General features: G+C 36.6%; 1 protein-coding gene across 2 annotated transcripts in view; it reads left to right on the top strand.

Moving 5' to 3' along the window:
* The window catches only part of LOC114053477 (kinesin-like protein KIF6), a 451,087-nt gene that overhangs the window by 148,361 nt on the left and 276,402 nt on the right, over positions 1-26,324 (top strand). Inside the window, exons 8-10 of one of the 2 annotated variants that reach the window (XM_027876575.1) lie at positions 5,564-5,707; positions 8,180-8,266; positions 11,006-11,109. In XM_027876575.1, the coding sequence (XP_027732376.1) occupies positions 5,564-5,707; positions 8,180-8,266; positions 11,006-11,109 (335 nt within the window). The remainder of the gene's footprint in view (positions 1-5,563; positions 5,708-8,179; positions 8,267-11,005; positions 11,110-26,324) is intronic. The other variant, XM_027876576.1, reaches the window with a different exon arrangement.

Raw genomic sequence — 26,324 nt, 5'->3', positions numbered from 1 at the left:
AATTGCAGAAAGTTGAAGAATGAATTAATGATGGAATTGAGACAGAGATCACAACTGTTTCAAAAAGTTTGACGATAAAGGAGAGTGGGGACAGAGGCCAATAGCTGGGGAGAGGGGTAAGGGCAGCAAAATCAGGGGAAGAATTTTTTGGGATAGAGAAGATATGAGTGTGTTTGTGGGGACAAGAGGAAGAAACTGAAGATGCAATAGAAGAGATGATTGATGGAGAAGACCTTTCCTATCTAACTGAAGAATCATACTACGCTTTTATTTCTTAATTTGACTCACAAGAACAGAATGAACTCATCTCTTTTCATCCAAGTTTTTGTTGTTCAGTCCTTTCAATTGTGTCCCACTCTTCATGATCCCATTTGGGGCTTTCTTAGCAAAGACACTGAAGTGGCTTTCTATTTCCTTCTCCACCTCATTTTACAGATTAAGAAACTGCAGCAAACAGGATGAAGTGACTTGCCTAGTGTCACACAGCTAGTAAGTGTCCAAGGCCAGATTTGAACTCATTTCTTCCTGACTCCAGGCCACTGTGCCACCTAGCTGCTCATCTAAGTAGATATTCCCAAAGAAGTTAAAAGTTGATATTCAAAGAGTTAGATTACTTTCTGAGCCTGAAGGAGTTGAAAAACACGAGGGAAGAATTGAAAGAGTAAGTACAGAGTCTGTTAGCAAAGTACAAGGGCTTAGATGTCATCAGGGTAAAGGATATAAGGAAACTAAACCTTTTTACTGCCTCATAAATCCTTTTGAGGTTAAAGTAGTGAATGGGAGCTGCCCTGGTGCCAAACTTCTTGAAAAGGAGAGATGAGCTGAAAAAGTAGAATGAGTGAACGTCAGGAGGAAGCCTGATCCAAACATGGGCATACAGCTTAGTCCTAATGAAGTCCTGGAGTCAGATATCAGAAACAAAGTACCCAAGTGGTCCAGACTGGCACGAGACTAATATTAGTATAGAATTTTACATGACATGTAGCATTCCTGAGCTACTCCTGGCTCAGCTTTGAGATCAAAACATTAGAGTCTAGAGCTTCTTTGGAACATGTATAAAGGATGGGATAGTGGAAGGAGCCCTGAACTGGTATTAAGGAGGGAGATGGGGTTGAATCCTGCTTCTAGCACTTAACTAATTGTGTGACCATAGATAGGTCACTTAACTTCTGTGGTCTGTAAAGTGAAGATCATCATGTATAGAGTACCTGATTTAGAGTTGTTGTGAGAATCAAATAAGATAATATGTATAAAGCATTTTGTAAAACTTGAAATATTACATAAATGTCAATTATTATTATTGCTAATTTCCAGTGGTGACTCTTGGCCCTTATAATATGCCCAATAATCACTTGTTCATGCAAAATTATGGTTATTGGCTAAGAAAGACTCCTTGAGACAGACTTCTAACCAACCACAGTTGCCCAAGAGAAACTATTTCTTTTCCCAAGCGAAGATCACATACACACTCACACACATACCTCTTCATCCAAAGATGCTAATGGCATTCACCTCATACAACACAGATCTCAGCTGTAGCATTTGTCAACTATCCCTAAAATCTTTTTCCAAGCCTTTGGGGTTCCATTTCATTACCAGGTTTTTTTTAACCTGTTTCCATGTTTAGAGAAAACAGCTCCCCATCAACAAGATTTCTTAGCCTCTCCTATTGATCATAGAAGGACATATGCTTACATAGCTATTCACATGTGCTGTCATATGTACTCACATGTAATTAACTCTCAATTATTTGCATGTAGGTTGTCCCTTTTCTAGAATATCCACCCCCAGGACTCTGATTCCCTTAGTGCAGATAATCAGTTAATAAGCATTTTGTATGTATTTTACAATGTGGCAAGCAGTATGCTATGCTGGGGATACAATGGGAATGACTAAGTTGTGAATAAAGCAGGAACTCTATTTTATTTATCTTTGTATCTCCCTCCACACCCTAGCAAAATGCTGAATGCATTGTTGGTGCTTAAGGATTATTTGTCAAATTTTTTGTTGCTGTTGATAATTGCAAATCATATGCAAATATATAAACACTATTAAGAAAGACTGTGTAAAAGTCAAGAAGTAATGTAAGAGAGGGTGAGAAAGATTCACAGTAAGAAAGATAAAAAAAGCTATGAAGAAAATAGCAGGTGTGTTAAAGTTAATGGTTAGTTAGCTGTGGGGAAGTCTAGACATAGGTGCTAGATAGCAAATATATAGAAGAGAAGATGAGGAATTGGTGGGGCTAGTATGTGATAGTGAAAGAGAATTGATAAAAAGAAGAAAGAGTGGATAATTAATCATGGAATTCAATAAAGTAATCATGGACTACAAGGACTTCTATAATGGATATCACTTTAGGTAATACCACATTTTATGATTTTTAAATCAGGGAATCTCTTATAGTATACTATTGCAGGCCTCACTAATCCTTAGTTTAGCTCCTTATATTAGTTATAGTCTCAGTTTCCAGTTCATGTGAAATAGATGTAGTGAGAAATACACTATTAAGGCATTTCTGTTGTTGTATTGGTTCTATACACAATTGTGATTGTCCTATTAGTTATGTGTATGAGACCTCACACCTGCTTAAAGGAGTATAGTCCTTTTGAGAGTTGAATGCACCCTATTGTGTTTGTAAGAAAATAGCATTCTGTTTGCCAGAATCTTGTTGGTTTTAGAGTTCTCCTTGTATAAATGCATTGCTTTTTCCAAAAGTTTCCTCAAAAACACTTTTAAGCCACAATAGCAGGGTACATTTTGGCCCCAGAAATTGTAAGTCAATGACAGAAAAAGAAATGAAGAAATAAATACTTGTTCTAACTGTGAACCTCCTACAGTGCCCCTGGTGTGACCTATGACTCTATCAGCACAAACATCAAGTGAGAAACCACTGCGAAAATGAAAGTTTTTCCTCGTTAGCTCTATAGAAATCAGAAGCTAGGGTAGATTTCAACCATCTATTCCACACGTGGGATTTTTTTTTTTTTAAGAGAATGAGCATTTGTTTCTACTTGACTTCCATTGGATGTATAATGTGTGGGAGAAAAATGAAGGCTGTTAGTGCCAATTGTAACCACTCCTAATCTTTGTCCATTTTCAGAGGATAACTTTCCATACCCTTGTGAGCTTTTAAATTAAAAAAATCATTAAATAATAAAGTTATCAATTTCAAGCAGAGTTTTGAGAAATTTTAAATATAGTATGAGGTTTCATTCTGTCTTGAGATTAAACTGAGTTAAACTAAATTCAGCAAACATTTATTAATTCCCTGCTGTGTACAGTGCACTGGGCAAAGAAAGAAGAATATGATATAATTGTTGTCCTCAAGTAGTTTATAATTTAGTAAGTTCAGGATGTTTTCTAAAACATTCAGCTTCATATTTGTAAATGTAAGCACCAAATAGGGGTGAAATTTGGAAAGAATTCCTTGTTTACTATGGTTACCTCCCACCCATCCCTAAACCCCACCATCTAAAAAGGCAGCATATTTTCTTTTCTATTTAGGAAGACCTGAGTCTGCTAGAAATGAAACCAGCCCTCATTCCATCTATAAAGGGTATATTATTTTTAGACCACCCCAAAGATTTCAGTCTGCTCAGTGGGGAGTTGGGGGAAGGTTGTCCAATTTTGTGTAGTATTCTCCTGGACCATCTTTGATTTAACCTTAGCTCTAAGGTCAGATCCAGAACTAATTATTTTGGACAGAAGGTTGCTTAGGACTGAACTAAATTTACAAACCCGCACACCTGAGCTGAGTCTTGAACCAAACTAGTCTTTTGAGATGAGGAAAGGAAAATTAAAAAATATGGGCTTTTGCTCTCCATATTTTTCTTGATAAAAATCTGCTATTTATCTGCTAATCTGTAGGAATATGTTTCAAGTACTGGGGCACAAATATATACAGACTCGACTACTTACAGCCTACATGACATTAGGCAAGTCATTTAACCTCTTTATCTGTAAAATGAGGGGTTTGAACTAAATGATTTCTAAGGTCCCTTCTAGCTTTAAATCTTATATTCCTAATAGGTCTTGTGCCAACTTTTACTGTCCTGTGAAATTATAACATATTATTATTATATATTGCCTTATGTGAAGAAGAAATAATTGTCCAAATTTGAAGCCAATAAATGTCAGTTTCTCACAGCTGATTTTAACTAATTTTCTAGTAGAGACAGAAAAGACTCTGTATTACAATATTATCATGTATCCATGTGATTAAAAATGCCCTGTGGTACTCTAGTACTCAAAGAAACTAGTGTAATGCTTTATCTATAGGAGACATTCAGTGATTGTTTTTGAATGAATGAATGTTAAAGTTCACAGCTCCTGACTTCCCTAAGCCATCCCTTTGCTTCATGCCCCCATTATCCCCTCTACAACCCTTTCTATTTAAGGGAGTTGAAATCAAATCAACATTAACATTGCTTCTGAAAAAGGTATGTTTAATGGATGGTCTTACTGTTCCATTCACCAACCCTGTGATTTTCCAGGCTAGAACACTATACTAAAGCATTGAAAATACAAAGGAAGGCCAACATAGTCCATGCCCTCAGAGAAGTTATATTCTAATTGGATGGAATGGGATCCTTCTTTCACTACATATTTTAATTCCTGTTATGATAATAATGCATCTTATGTGCCCTTCAGAGGCAGCCAGGTGGCCCATTGGATAGAGTATTGAGTCTGGAGTCAAGAATACCTGAGTTCAGATTCAGCCTTAGATATTCACTAGCTGTGTAACTTTAGGCAAATCACTTAATCTCTGTTTGCCTCAGTTTTCTCAACTGCAAAATGGGGATAAAAATAGCACCTACCTCCTTGTTGTGGTGGTCAAATGAGATCATATCTGTAAAATGCTTATCATATTACCTGGCACATTGCAGGTACTATATAAATGCTAATCATCATCATCATCATCATCATCATCATCATCATTATTATTATAAAACAACACATGTATATGCATATATACTTTAACAGTCTATGATTTCATCTTCATAAATAGTCTTGTTTCCAGCACCGATTATAATCCACAGCAGATTATTTCATGTGTTGCTGTGGTCAAAAATAATTGATTATATGGTGGTCAATCCTCTGGTAATGAGCCTCTAGATTGGTCCTAGGATGATAGGCTTAAAATCCATCCCAGGCCTGTACTCAGTGTTTTTCTAGTTTAGTTAGGCCTGATAGAGCTTGGGACTTACTGGCATAATCTTTAAGAACCCAGAGTCAATTCTATGTCACATGAAGCATCTAACTTGGGCTATAGGGGAGGATATACATGTCTATCCTTTCTTTTACTCAAATGATATGCTAGATTCTCAGTGCTATGTTTGCATTGTTTCACAGAAGAAGCTAATGCTTTATTATTTATATTTATATATATATATATGTATTGTTGTCTTAATGAACAGTAGGTATAAGAAATTCTTAAATGCTGTTGTTGCTGCAGTGAATGCGTTAATTTTTTTGCATATTCTTTGAGATCACAGGTCAGTTTGTTTCAATACTTTGTTTATTGTGGCTAATATAATGCCAATGCTGTTATACTTCATCACAGGTTATAATTGCCCTTGCAGAGAAACATCGATCCCATATTCCCTATAGAAACTCCATGATGACCAACGTACTGAGGGACAGCTTGGGAGGAAACTGCATGACAACCATGATTGCTACGCTGTCGTTAGAAAAAAGGAATATAGATGTATGTGGCCTCTTCCTATCAGCAATCTCAGGCTTGGTTTACATTGTTAGCAGGTAGAGTGAGTTTGAGGAGTCATAGTTGGATTTCTGCCTTTTCTGTAGGGTTGGGACCTACCTACTTGTTATGTGACCTGAGAAATCAGCCTCTCGATTATTTATATACATCCTAGTCACCCTACTAGAAAATTATAATCATTTATTTTGTATTCATTTTGAGAAATATCTTTTTTACTCAGCTTCCTATATTTCTAGAAGATAGCTGCCGGATTAGTTCATGCAGTCAGTGGACCAAGAGAGTTGCTGTCTTACCAGGTCCTGTCTGCCTTCAGCCCTGGTTACTGAGACTCTAGGTGGTTTAAAGGCACTGCTCCAGAGTGATCTGGCCCACATAGATTGCCTCTCCACCCAGGATTTCCTGGTATAGCCAGCAGGTTATTTACATGTCATGTGCCTCAAGCACTAGCCACTGTTCAGTCTGGCCTGCACGCAATCTCCAGCACTTGGAAACATGCAAAACTAGGAAGCTTCTGAACAAGAGGAGGGCCTCGTAGAATGCATTCCAGTAATTCAGACTTGCATAGTACTTACTTGAAGGTTTACCTATCCTCATAGCAATCCTGTGAGGTAGACAGTCTAAGTACTGCTAATCCTATTTTATGGCTCCTACATTTCAGAGCCAGCACTTGACTTTCATCCTTCCTGACTCTCAGTTCTCAGGTGCAGTTTCTTCTGAATCCTGGGGCCATCTTACACATCTAATCTAAGATAAAGTAGAGAGACATGCTGCTTTTGCAATATTTTCCCCAATACATTTGGAAATTTTGCAGTTGACTGATTATAATATGTATGAAGTTGGTTGAAAAGATCAGTAGGAGGATAGTGGCTCTTTAATGCTTCTCTTAATGCAGCAGATCAGGAGGGATTCCAATTTTAGTAACCACTTAGAACAACAGAATCTCTTCCATTCAGTGTGTGATGATTATTTTATTAAAACAAAATAGAAACAGTCATCATGATGGATAATCTAGAACAGTGGTCTCCATGGTGGGTGTAGGTGCATCCAGGGGGGCATGACCTGACCCCAAAAGGGGTGTTACCAACCAATCCAAGGGTGGAAATTAAGATGACAACTGTCCTCAGCAATATAGCTAAGCATAGCAACTATTTCTAATACAATCATACTCATCATTTTTCTGCTAAAATGGAGGTCAGCAAGCTACTTCCTTAGGGTCACATCCTGCCCTCTGCCTATTTCTGTAGGGCCAGCCACCCAAGAATATTTTTTTACACTGAAAAATACATTAAAACTTAGTTAAAAATATAAAAACGGTTGTTAGGGGCTATACAAAAGCAGACTAGCAAACTATATTTGAGCGGCAGACTGGATTTATCCACATGTAGTATGCTGATCCCTGTTCTAAACTCTCCCACTCTTCCCTCTCCCTTTTAGACAGTGTCCCAGTCTTCCTCTTTCTGAGCTGGTGCTTTTCATTTTGGGTGACATTGATTGATGTCACATAGGGTGCACAGGCATGGATGAATTGCAACAGATCACAGACTTAATTATAATCTCTTCCCCCGCCCGCCGCAAAAAAATGAACCCTTTTCCAAATTTCCCTGTCAAGGGACCACCATATTTCCAGTCACTTAATTTTTTTTTTTTTGTGAGGCAATTGGGGTTAAGTGACTCGCTCAGGGTGACACAGCTAGTAAGTGTTAAGTGTCTGAGGCTGGATTTGAACTCAGGTCTTTCTGACTTCAGGGCCAGTGCTCTATCCACTGCACCACCTAGCTGATGTTTTTTTTAAAGTTAATTAATTTATTTTTAGTTTCCAACATTCACTTCCATAAGCTTTTGAGTTTTAAATTTTCTCCACCTCCCTCTCCAAGATAGCATGCAATCTGATATAGGCTCTACATATACATTCCTATTAAACATATTCTTTTTAAATAATTATTTTTAGTTTTCAGCATTCACTTCCATAAGCTTTTGAGTTTTAAATTCTTCTCTCCAGTTTCACCTCCACATTCCTAACAAATTGGTTTTTCTAGTGTTAGGTCTGACCTTGTCACTTTCTTACTCAGTAAACTCCAATGGTTCCCTATTGACTCTAGGATAAAATATTTCATTTTATCTCATCCTTTTTAGTTTTGTGTCAGTTTCATGGTAAACATAATTTTAGACCAGAAGCCATGTGTATAATTTATAAATAAATTAAAAAAATTACATTTTGGGGGTTTGTGCTTCAAAGTTGTTTTTTTTTTTCCAATGGGGTGAGCTATCAAAAATATTTGGAGACTACTGCTCTAGATCAAGGACCTCATGAAAATGAATACATTAGCTTTGTCTCCACATGGTCCATTCAGTCATATTTTGGTTATGTGTTTTAAGCTATTTGCAAAAATAAAGTTTGAATAAGAGAGAAAATCCCTATCAATGATGACATTTTAAAGAGATACGTTATTTCTCTAGGAATCTATATCAACTTGCAGATTTGCCCAGCGAGTGGCCCTCATAAAGAATGAAGCTGTTCTCAATGAAGAGATTGACCCTAGACTGGTAAGAAGCTTTTAGTTGTCATTCTTCAGGGAAAAAGATAGAGCTGAACAGATTGCTGCTGCTTTTCATGATGAGTCATTCCTCTTAGCTATGTTTATATGCAAGTTTTAGTCTTAGTCTACTTTAACCTTCTGGGGATAATTATAATTAACTTCCTTTTATTAAAGCTCATAAAGTCATGGGAAATCCTAATGGTCATTACTAAAGAGAACCATACTTTACATAGCTCTTCTGTTATTTATCTTAGGAAATTTTTTTAGGGGGTAAAGGTTTGCTTTAGGAATAGTTTTTAGGAATTGGTGGTTGGTGGCTCCTCATGATATAATAACAGATCTTGAATTTTAAAAACCTTTTTCTTTAAGAAAAAAAAAGAAGTGCTTATGCTTATGTGGAAGTTTATCTTCTGTCCTTGAAGGCAGTATGAGTAAGACATATGTTCTGGCTGGACCTAGAGAAGCAACATGACCTGGCTACAAAACTCACCTAATTTTCTCTTTTATGCATTTGGAGAGTGTTCTACAAAACATCACTTAATGTTTAACATTTGTTATTATATCAGAGATGGATGTTTTACTTGCACCAAATGACCAAACTTTAGATGGCAAATGCTTTTCTTCTACAAGCTATCTTCTCCAGTAGCACCTTGCTCCTTCATTTTTTTTTGGGAATAAGGTGGACCCTTAAATCATACATACACCACCAGCAGTATGAGATCTCTCAAATCAGGATTTCTGTAGATTACATGCTAAAAATACATACTAAGCCAATCCAGTGATGAGTCTTTCCAGATTTAAGCTGGTTATCAGATGTCAGACATGTAGGTTTTTATTTGAAACCTTGATAACATTGCAGCGTCTTCAGGAGATTGTTCTCCCCTAGCTTTCATTAGCTTCAGGAACATAACCGTAGCATGGTAGGTCATTGAAGTAGTACTTTAATGGAGGGTAAGCTGAAATACTTCCCTAGGTCAGTCAATTTTCCTGTTTTCCTAATTATCTTTTTATTGTTAATATTTTCTCCTCTCCTAAAATTTTTCATTCAGAGGATGAAGGAAAATGCTCGTGTGATCTTAGAATACATTGATAGAAGTATAGTTTCCAAATCAAGGACAGTGACCATATGCCATGGTCATACCATACCTGGAATGTCATGCTTGTTTTAAGAAGATTCTTTAAGAACAGAGTGACCAGGGCACTAGAGACTGTGAAATATACAGATTGGTTAAAGGACTTGTTAGGGTTTACCTGGAGAAGAGAAGCCTTTGAGAGACATCGTACTTATTGTTAGGTACCCTAAGGGTTGAGACACAAAGTAAGGGGAGAAACTCGAGTGAAACCCCCCACTAAAATCCTACTTGATGTCTTATGCTGAAATGGAAGTTTCCCTCTGTTCGTGAAGGCAATATGAGCAAGACATATGTTCTGGTGGGCCCTGCTGAAATGAAAAGGCTTCAAGTATAGGCCCGATGGTGACCTGTATTTCTGCTGATGGAGGATCAGCCTCTATCTAAGTTAGAGAGTTTTATGACTGTGTTGGCCACGGGCAATAAAATTTTAGGTAACAACAAATTTCAAAAACCATCTGCTAAGGACATTGTTTCAGTGGGGAGAGGACTTAAACCATTAAAATCATAAGATACTTCCGGTATTCAAGTATGCAAGTTCTATGGTAAAACAAATAAACAAGGCTGAGTAAATATTATTAGTGTTACTATTAACACTGATGTTACTAGTATTTATAGCTGGTGTTTATTTAGTACTTGATGGTTTATATGGGCTTTTAGCACTACAAGTCTGTGAGACACATAGTACAAGTATTATCATCTCTTTGCAAGTGAGGAAAGGCTCAGAGTGGTTAAATTGATTATAGTCTATCTATCTATCTTTTAAGTGACAGGCCAGGAACTGGAAATAAAATCTCTAATCACCCAAAGAGCCCCCAAACACTTATTTTATGTGCATGAGAGGATTATTATCTATTTTTTAAAAATATAGTAAAAAAGCCTATATTAGATTGCACGCCATCTTGGGGAGAGGGAAGAGGGAAAATTTAGAACTCAAAATCTTATAAAAGTGAATGTTAAAAACTAAAAATAAATGAATTAAAAAAACAACATAGTAAAATCAACAGTAGGGTCAATCTTGTATTATTATATCTGAGATCACTGAGAACCTGCCTTCATTCATCTCCCACCCTTGGGACCTAAGGAGATACTGGGTAATGAATGTATAGAGAGTAGGGCTGGAGTCAGACAGTAGGTTACATTTGCATGAATGCATCATGACTGCCCCAGGACCTAAATCAGGTGCAGCTATAGTGCCATACAGGAAAGGGGATCATTCACATCTCAACAATTATGAACATTTGGTTTTGATTTTTGTATTTTATTTTGCTGACAGACATAATATTGCCAATAGGTTTGACTCCTCTTAATAAAGATTAGAACATACAATGTTAATGCAAATTTTGTAGAACTACAGATAGAATTAATGAGTCAAATAATTTCTTCTCCATCCACTGACTACCATTTTTCACTATTCATGGCTTCTTAGGCAGTGTATTTTTAAAGGGAGCAAAAATTAAAAGCCTATTGAATTTTCAAAATCATTTTAATTTTAGTATTGGGAAAATTTTAAGATAGTCTTTATTTAAAGTAGTATCCTTTGTTACCAAGTTCAAAGCCTGAGACTCTGAGAAGGTTTGGATTTTTCACTCACTGTTTTGCTTTGCCATCTGTAGACTATTATACGTTTGAAAAAGGAAATCCAGGAATTGAAGGATGAACTGGCCATTGTCACTGGGGAGCAGAGAACAGAAGAGCTCACACAAGTAGAACTCGATAAGTAAGCTGTAGACTTCTTTCTTTCTGTTAAGTGAGAAAGTTAATGTTAACGTCTTTGTTGGCCTTAATGTTATGAATTCACCTCAAAGCACTACTGTCTCTGGGGACAGTCTGAAAGTGCATTTAGGCGCCAGTTCAGAATGCCAGCTTTCCATGAAAAGCTGGATGAGGCTGGCAGTGTTTTTGCCTCCTCAGCTTTGTGGAAGTAAAGAACAGAAGACCTAGAGGATGAGAATATCATTCTGATGCCAGCTGAAGAAAGGGGATTGTATAATAGTCATGCCATTTAGAAATAGACACACCAAACTCTTCTCAGCTGTGGAACTGAGATCTGAAAGGAATTAGAGAAATGTCCTTTGTATTAAACAACATCTTGCTGTAGCTGGAGCACTAATTTATCCCATGCCAAAGAAAGCTTTTCCTTTTAATAAATAGACCTACGTGTTATAATTCAGATGCTTTAAACCATAATGAAAGTGTGTATTCAGGGCTTTACACCAGGGCTCTGCCTTTCATATTCTTTGGACTTGTAACCTTGCAGCAGATCAGTCACCCCGGGGAGCTCTCTTGCTCTTACTGATCCCAAGCAATACTAGTAGGCATTCTTGTTATTGCTTTTGTTATAGCTAAACATTTGTTGAGTGCCAATAATGTGCTAATTGTGGATGGTAATGGAGTTCTCAGTTTCCCAGTAAGAGATAGAAATCTAATGACCCAAGATTTCTCAGAAAGACCAAGAAAGAAGTTCCTTCTTTTTTTTTTTTTAAGATGATTACTTGAAAGCCCCTGGAGATGACTAGAAAAGCCTCTGGCAGTGTCTAAGCAGAGCTCCCATCACTTTCAAAGCTCTAGGTCCCTTGGTAATTTCTAACTTTTTGGAGTTACAGAAAGCAATTGTTTCCTTCTTTTTTTTTTTTTTTTTGGTTATGGTTACTTCACCCTCTTCACCTTCTCCCCCCACCCCAAGTAAAAGTTCTGAAGGCCTTATATTTAATTAAAGTCATTAACATTACTGTATACCAATATATAAATGAGGGTATTGAGAAACTAGAGATGAGAATCACCATCCTCTAAATCAGTCAGTCAGTCAGCATGCTGACTGTGCCAAGCACTGAGACTATAAACTCCATGAGGGATAGGACTGAGTCTTATTTAAATTATGTATCTCATCTTGTGCCTAATACTGTGTTCTGCACATGAAATAGTCTGTTAGTATATATTTGCTGAACAAATGTTGAATGTTGCCAAATGAACTTATGACAGCATGGAGCAGTGGGTGGAATGCTAGGTGTAAAGCCAGAGGGTCTAGGCTTGAATCTTGAGCTGTCACTTATTACCTGTGTGACCCTGGACTAGTCATATGACCTCTCTGTGTTTCAATTCCGCATCTGTAAAATGAGGGGGATTGGATTCAGTGGGGATCTCCAAGGTTCCTTCTGGTTCTGCGTTTGTGATCCTGTGAATAAAGAAGTGATCTGTTTTTGTTAGATTTCTCTTCAGAGAACTGTGGGTACAGATAAGTGACCCTTACTTGTTGACTAATGGTAAAAGTTGTATTGCAAAATATTTTTTTTAATATATGTGCCTGCCTTTCACCTAAAAGCAGAGAACTCAGACAAGACCTTGGAGATTTTTTTTGCCAAAATCCAACCCTATGTAGAGAGATCTCATCTAAGAGACCTCAATTTCTAAAACAGAAACATTATTCCTCACCTTGCATTTTCTACTTTAACTGCAAGAGACTTATAGCCAGTTTTATAATAGATACTCAACCCTTTAAACTTTTCTTCATCTATTTAAACTTTTTTATTGTTATGTGCAAGAAACTATAACATTTGTTAAAAAAATAGTTTGGCAATAAAAAATTTGTTTTTATCACAAAGTTAGATTTCAGCCATGAATTCCATACATAGAACTTGGCTTAAGGGCAGGAATGAGTACTCAGGACTAACCTGTTTTCCAGCCCTACTTAGAAAAGGGTTAGAGTATATGATGGATCCCATTCACATTTTGGGATTTCAAGGCTAATCTCAATTCTAAAAGTAAGCTTAGAGCTAAAGGACTTGCATTGGCAGCTTAGCTGGGGAAGTGTGTGCTGACAGGGACTCTTGGAAAATCTCATCAAGGCCAGAAGAGATCTGGAAACTCGGATCACAAAAGACAGACGGGTCATTCCGATCCCTGTGGAAATTAATAATATAAAACCCTTCTTCTACAAAACCTTTCATCAAAACTACAAAGAAGTAGAAACATAAGTTCTACCTTTTGTTTTTGTTTTTTTTTCTTTCTCCTGTACATACACCCTAGGAGAATTAATTGAGGAAATGCCCTCAGAAGTGAAGACTGGCAAAAAAAAATGCCCCTTGTTATGGTGGCTATTATTATTATTAGTACTACTAACTGGTAGTCATCATTGAATAGTGTACTGTGGGGGCATGAGGTATAAATAAAAGTTGGTGGTGGTGGTGAATAAGGTCTTCCAAGAAATTGGAAATGTGCTCATATTATTTATTAAATACACATTAATGATCAGGTTCCTTTGATGTTGAACTAGACCATAAACACATAGATGGGGGTAGGAGCATGGGTGGGAAGATGGATTTTTTTATAGATTACAGGATGAATTGAAGTTATTGCTTTTGTGCCACAGTAAAAACTATAAGAAATATTAATTAATATAATATTATTTCTGTTCAGAAAGGCAAAATATAGTTAATGTTATTAGCCACTCCATTAATATCCTTGGGTTAGGGGGTAGAGGTGGGAAATTACAGGAACAAAGAAGTGTATTTAGTTGGATCTTTTTGCTGAATACCTAAGATTAGAAAATAATTTGCTAACGAGTACAGTATGAAATATTTTAGACCATACCCATACAGCCAAAGTAGTAATGCTAACAATAATAATAACCACCACTATAATAAAAATAATAATAACAGCAGTAGTATCGATTCTGTCTGGAGGAAGTTTGGGAAAACACAGATATTAATTGCACAGAATGAGAAGATATGGATGGATTGTGATCAGCAGGGATGAAAGGAATACTCATATTGATGATCTCACAAATCCATTGAAATATTGATGTAATAGTAGCTGTCATTGATATTGGGCCTGAACGTTTACAAAACACTTTAAATATATTGTGATATTTAACCAAAAAAAAAAGGAATTCCCAAAGATTGAATGAGTTGAGTAAGGTTATACAAAAGCCTAATAGGGGGACAGCTAAGTGGTGCAGTGGATACAGCACTGACCCTGGAGTCAGGAGGACCTGAGTTCAAATCCAGCCTCAGACGCTTGACACTTACTAGCTGCATGACCCTGGGTGAGTCACTTAACCCCATTGCCTAGCCAAAAGAAGAAGAAGGAAAAAAAAAGCCTAACAGGAATTGTTTAGGAAGAGGGACTTTCTGGCTCTAAACAAACTGGATGTGTTGTTAGGAAAGCATCAAGTTAAACAGATGAGCCTACACTGAAGTCATTGTTGTTATTACAATCTTAAAATGAAAGAAGAATCAGCAAAATAATTCATGGGGTTGGACAAAATGGTTCCAATCTAAACTTTTCAATAGAATATGAATGACCCTCCATATCTGGCCCACTATGTCCATCTAACTTCATCTGCCTCTTTTTAGTTGAAATCATCTGCTTCAGTTGGGCCAATTCCTAACTACTCCTTTTCCCACCACGCAGGTCTCCTTGTCACCTTCCTCGTCCCCCACCACATACGCACAGTCTAGCGTAGAAGCTTGCAAAAAGGACAAGCTAGAAGGCCAGCAGTTTCTTTTAAGATTTTGTTCAAGTGGAATAAAGAAACTAAAAACAAATAACTGGATGCTGGTATCTGAAATACTACTCACTCAAAACATCTAGTTCATCTACATTTGGAACTGGAATGTTGGGTTCAGAAAAGAATAGCCAAAATCACTTGTTCATACTCTGTAGGACTCTGTTACCCATTAAATGACAGCTCTCTAGTATTATCACCCTTTCAGGAGCATCTTGATAACATATCTCTATGTAATGCCATTAGTGTTCAGAAAATACCTTTGAGGAGGTCCACTGAAGTATGGAATTTCTATCACTTAGTGTGATCAAGGAGGATGCTCTTGCTTCCTGCTTAAGGAAGCTTTGAGAGCCTCTGGGCAGTTTTTAGGTGGAAGAGACTGGACGTAGCTGGTCAGGTGTTGTATGGTGGCCACTTGTGAGAACTGACTTCAGATCAAGTTAGGAGAAAAACATATCAGAGTTGAGGCCAAGGCTTTTTCAGTCAACTAGGACTAGAAGAATGGTAGTTAGATGAACTCCTGTGGGATAGTTGAAAATGATATCTCTTTCAGATGAGAGTTTTGAACATGTGATATTAGTACAACCAAGTCAAAAAATTTCAGTTGTATGACTAATGTGAAAATAGATTCACTATGAATGTATATGTAGAGCCTACATCAAATTGCACACTGCCTTGGAGGGGGTAGGGGAAAGATGGGGAGATAATTTGGAACGCACAATCTTTTGGAGGTGAATGTTGAAAATTAAAAATAAATAAATTTTTAAAAAGAATATTTGGTTATTGGAATAATGATATTAACATATAGGTGAATAGTGAGGTTCAGAGATAGAATTCAAGGAGTCATTTCCTAGGGTGGTACTTGTAACCACTTGAGAATGAGTTCTCCAAGAACCTCTAACAGAATTAGAGGTCACTGAAATCTCTGGTTTGACTGAACCACCACACCTGCTTTCCTACTGAACGGTTAATTCTGACTAAATCCTGAATCACTGCCACACATTATGCCCCTCCCCCCATGCATCTATTTGCATACTTAAACAAAATCTTTTAAGTGGAGGGTTTTCCAGAGAATTTTTTTTCTTCTTGATTAAAATTTATAGTCATAGAATAAGCAGGCTGAGCAGAAATCTGTATGAAGGTGAATTACACTTCTGGTGATTTTTTTCCTTCTCTACTTACTCCAAAATATATAAAGCTACCTAGACTTTGCTTATTGGCTCATCAAGGACAAAAGCCATATTGCTCTGATACATAATTATACCTTTTTCTTATAGCTCCTGGCATTCTATGCAATGCATTCAGTGGATGCTGAATGAATAGTGATGTTTAACAGGGCTTGTACATTAAAAATGTATAAAAGTCACGGAAGGGGGTATATCTAGGGGTAAAATTCTCTAAGTTTGCAAACACAGACTTGAAAATCTGATTTTCATTATTTAAAGTACAGTTATTGAAACCCATGCCATGAGAGAATTTGGTAGCATAGTTAATAAAGTTCTGAACTTCAAGTCAGGATGACTAAGTTCAAATTCTACCTCAGGAAATTAGTTACTAACTATGTAATTCTGAGGCAAGTCACCTAATCTCCCTTAATCTGTTTCTTTAACTGTAAAATAGGGATAATGCAGTAGTACCTACATCACAGGGTTAATGAAATAATATATGTAAAGCACTTTTTAAACTTAAAAGCATTACAGAAATATTTTTACTATTATTATTATTATCATTATTAGCATAATTGAACTAGAATGACTTCAAACTTGAATCTCCAAACAAATGATGCCTTAACTTGGTATTAGTTTGTTGCATAAGGGAAATTGTTAGCAGAACTTTGGGGAGGGACTGCTGGCCTCGAAGCTGGGAAGACCTGTATTTGAGTTCTGCCTCTGACACATACTGGCCACGTGACCCTGGGCAAATCACTTAGCATCTCGGTGTTCTAGGAAACTCTTTAAGACTAAAAATTGTAGAGAAGGTGCTGATTTGCATTGGTAGAGGAGGTTTTCTCAATCAGAAACTCACTGTAGAAATGAATTCATAGATCTAGTCCTTATTCCCCTGTGAGGGTAGTTACCACATTCTCCATCCCAATTGGTTGAGACTTTATCATCACTGAAACTGGTATTAGGGACTCCCCAGCAGGCTTAGCCACTGAGTAAGATTAATCCTAGAATGTAACACCAAAACTTGTTGGTGATGCCATTCTATGTATTAGTTTATTCTTGGGTACTACATATGAATTCCATAGGCTTCAATTATGTGCTAGAAATTAAGGTTAGAGTTTAACCTGCATGCAGTGCTTTGTATGATACTTCAAGTGATAAGATACATTTGGTCCATTTGAATTTGTTTTTTTTTCCCTTTGTTGTCATAAAATTCTATAAAGAGTTTTTATAATGCTAAATCAGCTAACATATATGTATTTTAAAATCAATAGCAATGCATAACATCATATATATTTCGGGGATTCATTATTTCATTTACTTCTCTGATTGTACAGATTGCAACCCCTTTACAACCTCTGTCAGCACAGACTTGAAAATCTGATTTCCCTCATTCAAAGTACAGTGATTGAAACCCATTCTTTGAGAGAGATGAGGAGGATAGTTGAAAAAGTTCTGGACTTAAAAGACAGGATGACCCAAGTTCGAGTTTCTGTGTGTCTTCCAGAATTCATCAGCATACAGTAATCCTGGTGATGAACTTCTCTGAAGGTGGCTAGGCTGTTCATTGGATAGCAAACATACAGTTCACACTTAAAAACTATTGCTTTTTTTTTTTTTTTTTTTTTTGGTATTTTCTCTGTTGGCAAGGCCTTCTAGAACCTAGGATCATTACCACAACATGATGAGACATCAGGGTAACCCATTTTTTTGTTGTTTTGATTTTTTTCAGATTCTAAGTAATTTTTTAAAGGCCTTATTAATGCCTTTTGTTTTTACGCATCATTTCTCAAAGTACTACCCCATCCCTGAACCATCCTTCTAACAAAGAAAAAGAGCTAAGCAAAACCCAGCAACAGATCCACTGTATCTGACAGCTGATGCAATATTCTGCACTTGTTGTCCCCCACCTTTACTAAGAGGAAGAAAGTGTGTTTCATCATTTGTTCTCTAAGGCTAAGGTTGGTCATTACAATTAATTGGAATTTGACCAGTGCATAATGTTTGTTGTTTACAGCATTCTAGTCAGTGTCTATATTTTCTGCTTACTTCTGTATCAGTTCATACAAGTCTTCCCATGTTAATCTGAATTCTTCATATTTTTTCTTTCTTTCTTTTTTATAGTCAGTGTCCCATGATTTTCTTTTCTTTTTTATAAGCACAGACTTTTTAATTTAATTTAATTTTTAAAATTAATTAATTAATTTATTTTCGGTTTTCAACATTCACTTCCACAAGATTTTGAGTTCCGAATTTTCTCCCCATCTCTCCCTTCCCTCCACCCCAAGACAGCATGCATTCTGAATACCCTTTCCCTAATCTGCCCTCCCTTCTATCATCCTGCCCTGCCTTCTATCATCCTGCCTTCCTTATCCCCTTCTCTTCTGTTTTCCTGTAGGGCTCAGCACAAACTTTTAAAAAATTGTTTTTCCCAATTACATGTAAAGACAATTTTTAATATTCATTTAAAAAAATAAGTTCCAAATTTTCTCCCTCCTTCCCTTTCCCCCTTCCTAAAATGTTAATCAATATGATATAGGTTATATATGTGCAATCATATAAAACAATTTCCATATAAGTCATGTTGTGAAAGAAGAAACAGACCAAAAGAAAAAAAAAACATGAAAAAAATGAAGTGAAAATAGTATGCTTCAATCTCCATCAGTTCTTTCTATGGATATGGATAGCATTTTCCATAATGAGTACTTTGGAATTATCTTGGATCATTGTATTGAAGCACAAACTTTTTAAAGTAATATTTTATTTTTTCCAATTACATGTAAAAACAATTTTTGACATTCATTTTTTATAAAATTTTGAGTTCCAAATTTTCTCTCACCCTTCCCTTCCCCCCTTTTTAAGGCAGTAAGCCATTTGATATAAATTATATATGTACAATCATGTAAAACATATTTCCCTATTGGCCAGGTTGTGCAAGAAGAAACAATTAGCAACATATACATATACATATATATATATATATTACAGTTTACAAAAGGAAAAAACATGAAAAAATAAAGAAAGTGAAAACAGTAAGCTTCAATCTGCATTCAGACTCCATTAGTTCTTTCTCTGGATGTGAATAACATTTTCAATCCTGAGTCTTTTGGAATTGTCTTGTATCATTGTATTGCTGTGAAGAGCTAGTTCAAAAATAGTTGATCACTGTACAATGTTGCTGTTACTGTATACAATGTTCTCCTGGTTCTGCTCACTTCACTTTACATCAGTTCATGTACATCTTTCCAGGTTTTTTTTCCTGAAATCTAAGCACAAACTTTAAAAAAAAAATTTTTTTTAATTATTTTGAGTTCCAAATTTTCTTTTTCCCTTCTACCTATCCCCCATCAAGTGAGGAAGCAAGCAGTGTGATATCAGTTATACATGTGAAATCATGCAAAATATATTCCGTATTAGCCATATCACAAAAAGTAAGAAAAATAAAATGAGGGAACTATAACAATTTGTCTTAGAGTTCATCAGTTCTTTCTTTGGACGTAGATAGCATTTTTTCATTGAGCCCTTAGGAACTGTCTTAGATCATTGTATTGATCAAAATAGTTAAGTCTTTCACAGTTGATCATCATTATGACATTGTTGTTACTGTGTACAGTGATCTCCTGATTCTGTTCACTTCACCTCCTAATATTTGCCTTTATTTCCTCTTCATTGGTTGTGAATTTACTTTTTTTTCTTTTTTAATACTGGTAATTTTGTTTCCTTTTTTCTTTTTTAAATCAAATTTTCTAATGGTTTATGTATTTATTATTGTGTTTTTCCTCCAAAAAAACTCCTAGTTTTATTTATTTGTTCAGAGAGCTCTTGACTTTCAGTTTATTAATCTTTCCATGCACTATCAGGATTTCTATTTTGATGTTTGATTGGTGAATCTTAATTTATCATGTTTCTATTTTTTTTAGTTGCTTACACAATTCATTGATCTTCTCTTTCTCTGTTTTATTGATGAAAAAGTTTAGAGATATAAATTTCCTTTAAGTAGACTTTGGTTGCATCCCACAAATTTTGGTATGCTGTTTCATTATTGTCATTATCTTTAATGAAATTATTGTTTATTTCTATGATTTGTTCTTTGATCCATTCATTCTTTAGAATTGTTATATAGTTTCCAACTAATTTTTAATCTATGCTTCAAAGGTTCTTTACTAAATATTATTTTTATTGCATTATGGTTAGAAAAAAGATGCATTTAACATTTTGCTTTTCCACGTTTGTTTGTGAAGTTTTTAATGCCCTAATAATCATCCATTTTTGTGAATTGCACAAATGAGAAATAGGTAAACTCCTTTCTGTTCACATACAATATTCTCTAAAGATCTAGCATATCTAACTTTTCTAAAATTCTATTCATTTTCTTAACTTCTTTCTTATTTATTTTATGGTTCAATATATCTACATCTGAGAGAAATAAATTGAAGGCCTCCCCCCATTAACATAGTTTTACTCTTTACTTCTTTCTATAACTCATTTAACTTCTTTAAGAATTTGGTTGCTATGCCATTTAGTGCATATATGTTCAGTATTTATATTAATTCATTGTCAATGGTACCTATTAGCAAAATATAGTTTCTCTGTTTATCTTTTTTAATTAGATCTGTTTTTGCTTTTGCTTTGTCTGAGTTCAAGATTGCCACTGCTGCCTTTTTTACTTCAGCTTAAGCATAATAGATTCTGCTCAAACACTTTATGTTAACTCTTCATATGTCTTTCTGTTTCAAGTGTTTCTCTTATAAACCCCACATTGTTGGATTCTTGTTTCTAATCCAGTCTGATCTCCTCCTCCATTTTTCAATGCCTTCCCATCTCCCTCAACCTCCTCTCCACTCTAACTGGAAGGCAGGAGGGCAGAGCACTAAACTTTTCCCAAAGCTTCCCTTTACAGAGTGCAGGGATGTGGACTTTTTAGCTTAACTCTCTACTTCATTTGCAGCTCTGTTTTGTTTGAATTCCATAGAACCTAATGCCCCTGTGCCTGGTACCCCTTGTGCCTTCCCTTTTCCATATTCTTTTTGTTCATTGTCTTTCCTTGTTAGATTATAAGCTCCTTAAGGGCACAGACCTTCTTTTTCTCATTTGTATCCCCATCCCTAAGTACTGTGCCTAACACACAGTAAGCTCTTAGTATTTATTGAATTGAATTGTTGAATTTATGAGTGAGTTCATCTTATTCACATCCAAAATTATGATTGCTGTTATGTATTTCCCTCCATCCTATTCTCTTATACTTATCCTTCTTATTTATGTCCTCTCCTCAAGAGTCTGTTTTGCTTCTGACTACTGTCTTCCTTAATGTACCCGCCATCTATCCCCTTCCCTATTTCTCTTCACATTTCTCCCTGCTACTTCACTGTTGGGTACGATGAATTCTGTAGCCCACTGTATTTATGTATATTTTTTCCCATATATTTTCCCCTCCTTTAACTAGTTCATATGAGAGTAAGGTTCAAGTATTGTCCATTCCCTCCCTCACTGCTCCATTGTATAAACTTTTTTTTTAACATGCCCCATTTATATTCTTCCTCTCTATTCCTAACCTATCTCAGTGCATTCCTTTTCCCCACCCTTCTATTCTTCTTTTGAGATCATCTCAACAGAACAGAATCATATCCAGACCCTCTGCATAGATTCCTTCTAATACCTGGTGAATATAAAATTTTGAGGGGTCACATGTATCCTCTCCTCATATAAGAATATAAACAATTTAACTTTTTTTAATACTTTATTTATCCCTCATGTTTACCTTTTTATGCTTCTTTTGAATCTAGTTTTTGAATGTCACATTTTCTATTCAGCCCTAGTTTGTTTGTTTGTTTGTTTGTTTTAAATCAGGACTGCTTGAAAGTCTTCTATTTCATTAAATTTCCATTTCCCTCTATAGGATTATATTAGTTTTGCTGGATAGGATATTCTTGTGTAATTCTGACTATGGTTCCTTGGTACTTGAATTCTTTCTTTATGCCCTCCTTGCAACTTTTTTCCCTTCGCCTGAGAGCTCTGGTTTTGGCTCTAATATTTTGTAGAGTTTTCATTTTGAGAGTTTTTTTTTCTAAGAGGTGACCAGTAGATTCATTCAATTTCTACGTTGCCTTCTGTTTCTAAGAGCTTTGGGCAGTTTTCCTTTATAAATTCTTGAAAGATGAAGTATAGAATTTTATTTTGTTTTGTTTTGTTTTTTGTTCATGGCTTTCAGGTAGTCCAATGATTGTTAAACAACCTTTTCTCAATCTATTTTCCAGGTCAGTTTTTTTTTTCTGACATTTCACATTTTCTTCTATTTTTGTCAGTCTTTTGATGTTGTTTTATTATTTCTACATGTTTCATAGAGTCATTAGATTCCATTGGGTCAATTCTAATTTTTAAGGAGTTGTTATATTCAATGAGGTTTTATATTTCTTTTACCATTTAGCCAATTTTAATTTTTAAGAAGTTATTTTCTTTAGTCGTGTTTTATACCAGTTTTACAATGCTGGTTATTTTCTTTTCATAACATTCTTGCAGGGCTCTAATTTCTTTTCCAGTTTTTTTTCCTCTATTGCTCTTATTTAGTTTTTAAAATCTTTTTATTTTGCTCTTTAATCTCTTTCTTGTAACTCTTCTAAGAATTCTTGTTGGGCTTGTGTACAATCTGAATTTTTCTTTGAGGCCTTCTTGTAGATGTTTTCAAACATTGTCTTCTATGTTTATGTCTTGAGTTTCTCTGACCATTGTTTGGGTCTGTTAAATTGTGTGTGGTTAAGTTTCAATAGAATGCTGCTAGTTTCCTTCACTGTGAGTCCTCTGAGAAGTTCTATAGGTTCTGAGCAATGGAACTGCTACTCCTTTTTGGTCTTGGTCTCCTGCCTTGGTTATTTCTCCATACTGATGGTATTCTGCCCAAAGGAAGGTAAATTTTGATGGCTGAAACCTACCTAGTTATCCTGGGGTTTACTGGATAGATTTCTTTCTTAAAGACCATGCCTTAAACCCAATTCACCTTGTCTCATGGGTTTGCCAAAAATAGATCCCTCCCTGCCCAAGGGTCACCTTGGCCCTGAGGGCTCAGAGTAAATGCAAATAGTAATTGTTTCTCTTTCAGCCAGCAACCCTGAGGGTCTTCCCCTTCCAGCTTTAGTTTTTGTTGTTGTTGTTTTTTATTTTAAAGGGGCCATCCTGGTTAAATGTTAGGTGTCTGAGACCAAATTTGAACTCAGGTCCTCTTGACTCCAGGGCTAGTGCTCCATCCACTAAGCTACTTAGCTGCTCCACCTTGCCTTACTTCTTCAACTGGTCTGATCACTGAATGGGTGTTGCTTCAGGCAAAGTGAGAACCTTAGCTTAAAAAGCCCAAGGTCTCCCACTGCCTCTAGGGCCATCTCCAGTTGCCCTGATCTATAGTGGACCACTGGACCCAGATGGCTCTGGAGGAGAAAATGAGACTGGTGACTACACAGCCTTCCCTCGCTCAAATCTGATTCAATTGCCAGTCATGGCATTATCTTCCTGATGTCATGATTGTCTTCAGCAGTGCAGGACAAACCACATACAAGGTTATTCCACCGCAACATTGCAGGTTTATGTGTGTGGCCAAAGGTTAGAACAGAGTTTCCCCTTCACTCTTGGGCTCAGAGCCACATGGGTAAGTTTTTGGAATCTGTTCCTTGCTCCAGGGTCTTCTTCTCTCACAGTCACTTCTCTCCTCCCTGGAACTGTGACCCAGAAATAAGTAACAGGAGACAGAGCTACCATCTGACACTTGTTCTTTTTCCCAGCGCTAGTTCAGGGCTCTCCTGGGATCTCTTTCTGCCCTGTTTTTCCTGCCCTAGTCTTCAGTCTCAACCATACTATTAGCCTTGGGAAGCTTGAATCCTCCCCACCACTGACACTGTGCCGTGCTCCTGGCGAGCCCCTGTCCCATGATAATAGACTTTTCTATCTTCCCAAGCTGTTCTGGACTGGAAAAAAAATGCCTCACTGTGACTCTTTTGGTTGTCCCCATAAAAATTCAGTCTGACACCTTTCCTAGGTTGTTGGGGAGGAGGTCTTTTTGGTAAGCTGGGCAAAAATGCTAACTTTCATTCCACCATATTAACTCTGCCCTCATATTTGTTTTTTTTTTTTAATGCATAATAGCATTCCATTTATTATTCAGCAATTCAACCAATTGGTATCCCCTTTGTTTTTACTACAGAGTAAGACTTTAATAGAGAATAATATTGTTAAAATTAAGAAAAATAGGGGGCAGAGCCAAGATGGCAGAGTGAAAACAGTGACTTGCTTGAGCTCTCCCCCCAACCCCTCCAAATACCTGTAAAAAAAAATGGCTCTAAACAAATTCTAAAACAGCAGAACTCACAAAAAGACAGAGTGAAACAAATTTCCAGCCTAAGATAACCTGGATGGTTGATTGGAAAGGTATATCGCGCCAGATGGGGAGAGGAGCACAGTTTGGTGTGAGCAGGCCACAGAGACCCTGGAGCAGGCCTCAGAGGACTGAATCGCAGTCAGCTGTGGTGGTTTCCAGACTTCTCAACCCACGAACGCCAAAGACAGCTTAGAAGGTCAGTGGGAAAAGTCTGTGTCTGCGGTGAAAGAGAATCTAGCTCTCAGTCGCCAAGTTCCCAGCGTGGCCTCTGGGGCAGCGGCTGCCTCCTGAGCTTCCGACCCACAGACTAAGGGGGAATCAAGTGGCTGATCAGAGGGGGATTGCAGGGATCTCTTTGCCTGTGCTGAGGCAGGAATCTCTTGCTTTGCTGGTGCTTGGAACTTGGTCACAGTTCTGAGGGGTGGTCGTAGGGCAAGGAGGAGCGCTGGCGTGGTGGAGCTTGTTGTGGCAGTGGAGAGGAAACACCTCGCCCTTATCATAGCACCTTGGAAGAACTGAAAATTTACAGGTCCCTAGAATTACCTCTGAAGACAGCTGTACAAACCCCTTAAGCTTGGGACAGTACATACTTCATGTTGGAAGCAGACTCTTACTTTAACAAAGAATTTAAAACTCAAGTAACTGGCCGGGATCATGAGTAAGCAGCACAAAAAGAGTCAGACTATATTATCTTACTTTGGTGACAAAAAAGGTCAAAATATACAACCAGAAGAAGACAACGAAGCCAAAGCTCCCACATCCAAAGCCTCTAAGAAGAATATGAATCAGTCCCAGGCCTTGGAAGAGCTCAAAAGGGATTTTGAGAAGCAGGTAAGAGAAGTAGAGGAAAAACTGAGAGTGATGCAAGAAAATCATGAAAAACAAGTCAATAATGTGCTAAAGGAGACCCAAAAAAATACTGAAGAAAATAACATCTTAAAAAATAGCCTAACCAAATGGCAAAAGAGGTCCAAAAAGCCAATGAGAAGAATGCCCTAAAAGGCAAAATTGGCCAAATGGAAAAGGAAGTCCAAAAGATTACTGAAGAAAACTACTTCCTTAAAAATTAGAATAGAACAATTGGAAGCTAGTGACTTTATGAGAAATCAAGATGCTGTAAAACAAATCCAAAAGAATGAAAAATGTGAAATATCTCATTGGAAAAACAACTGACCTAGAAAATAGATCCAGAAGAGAGAATTTAAAAATTATTGGACTATCTGAAAGCCATGATAAAAAAAAAAAAAGCCTAGACATCATCTTTCAAGAAATTATCAAGGAAAACTGCCCTGATATTTTAGAACCAGAGGGCAAAATAGAAATTGAAAGAATCCACCGATCTCCTCCTGAAAGAGATCCCCAAAGGAAAACTCCTAGGAATATTGTAGCCAAATTCCAGAATTCCCAGGTCAAGGAGAAAATATTACAAGCAGTCAGAAAGAAACAATTCAAGTATTCAAACACAATCAGGATAACACAAGATTTAGCAGCTTCTACATTGAGGGACTGCAGGGCATGGAATATATTATTACAGAGGGCAAAGGAGATAGGATTACAACCAAGAATCACCTACCCAGCAAAACTGAGTATAATCCTTCAGGGGGAAAAATGGTCATTCAGTGAAATAGAGGACTTTCAAGCATTCTTAATGAAAAAAACAGAGCTGAATAGAAAATTTGACTTTCAAATAAAAGACTCGAGTAGAACATGAAGAGGTAGACAGGAAAGAGAAATCATAAGAGACTTATTAAGGTTGAACTGTTTACATTCCTGCATAGAAAGATGATATTTGTAACTCATGAGACCTTTGTCAGTATTAGGATAGCTAGAGGGAAAAAATTATATGTATGTATGTATATAGATAGATAGATAGATAGATAGATAGATAGATAGATAGATAGATA

Source organism: Vombatus ursinus, unplaced genomic scaffold (assembly GCF_900497805.2).
Source record: "Vombatus ursinus unplaced genomic scaffold, bare-nosed wombat genome assembly UNPS02014811.1, whole genome shotgun sequence".
NCBI lineage: Eukaryota > Metazoa > Chordata > Mammalia > Diprotodontia > Vombatidae > Vombatus > Vombatus ursinus.
The sequence above is the reverse complement of the archived record's forward strand: the minus strand, read 5'-3'. Positions and strand labels throughout refer to the sequence as shown.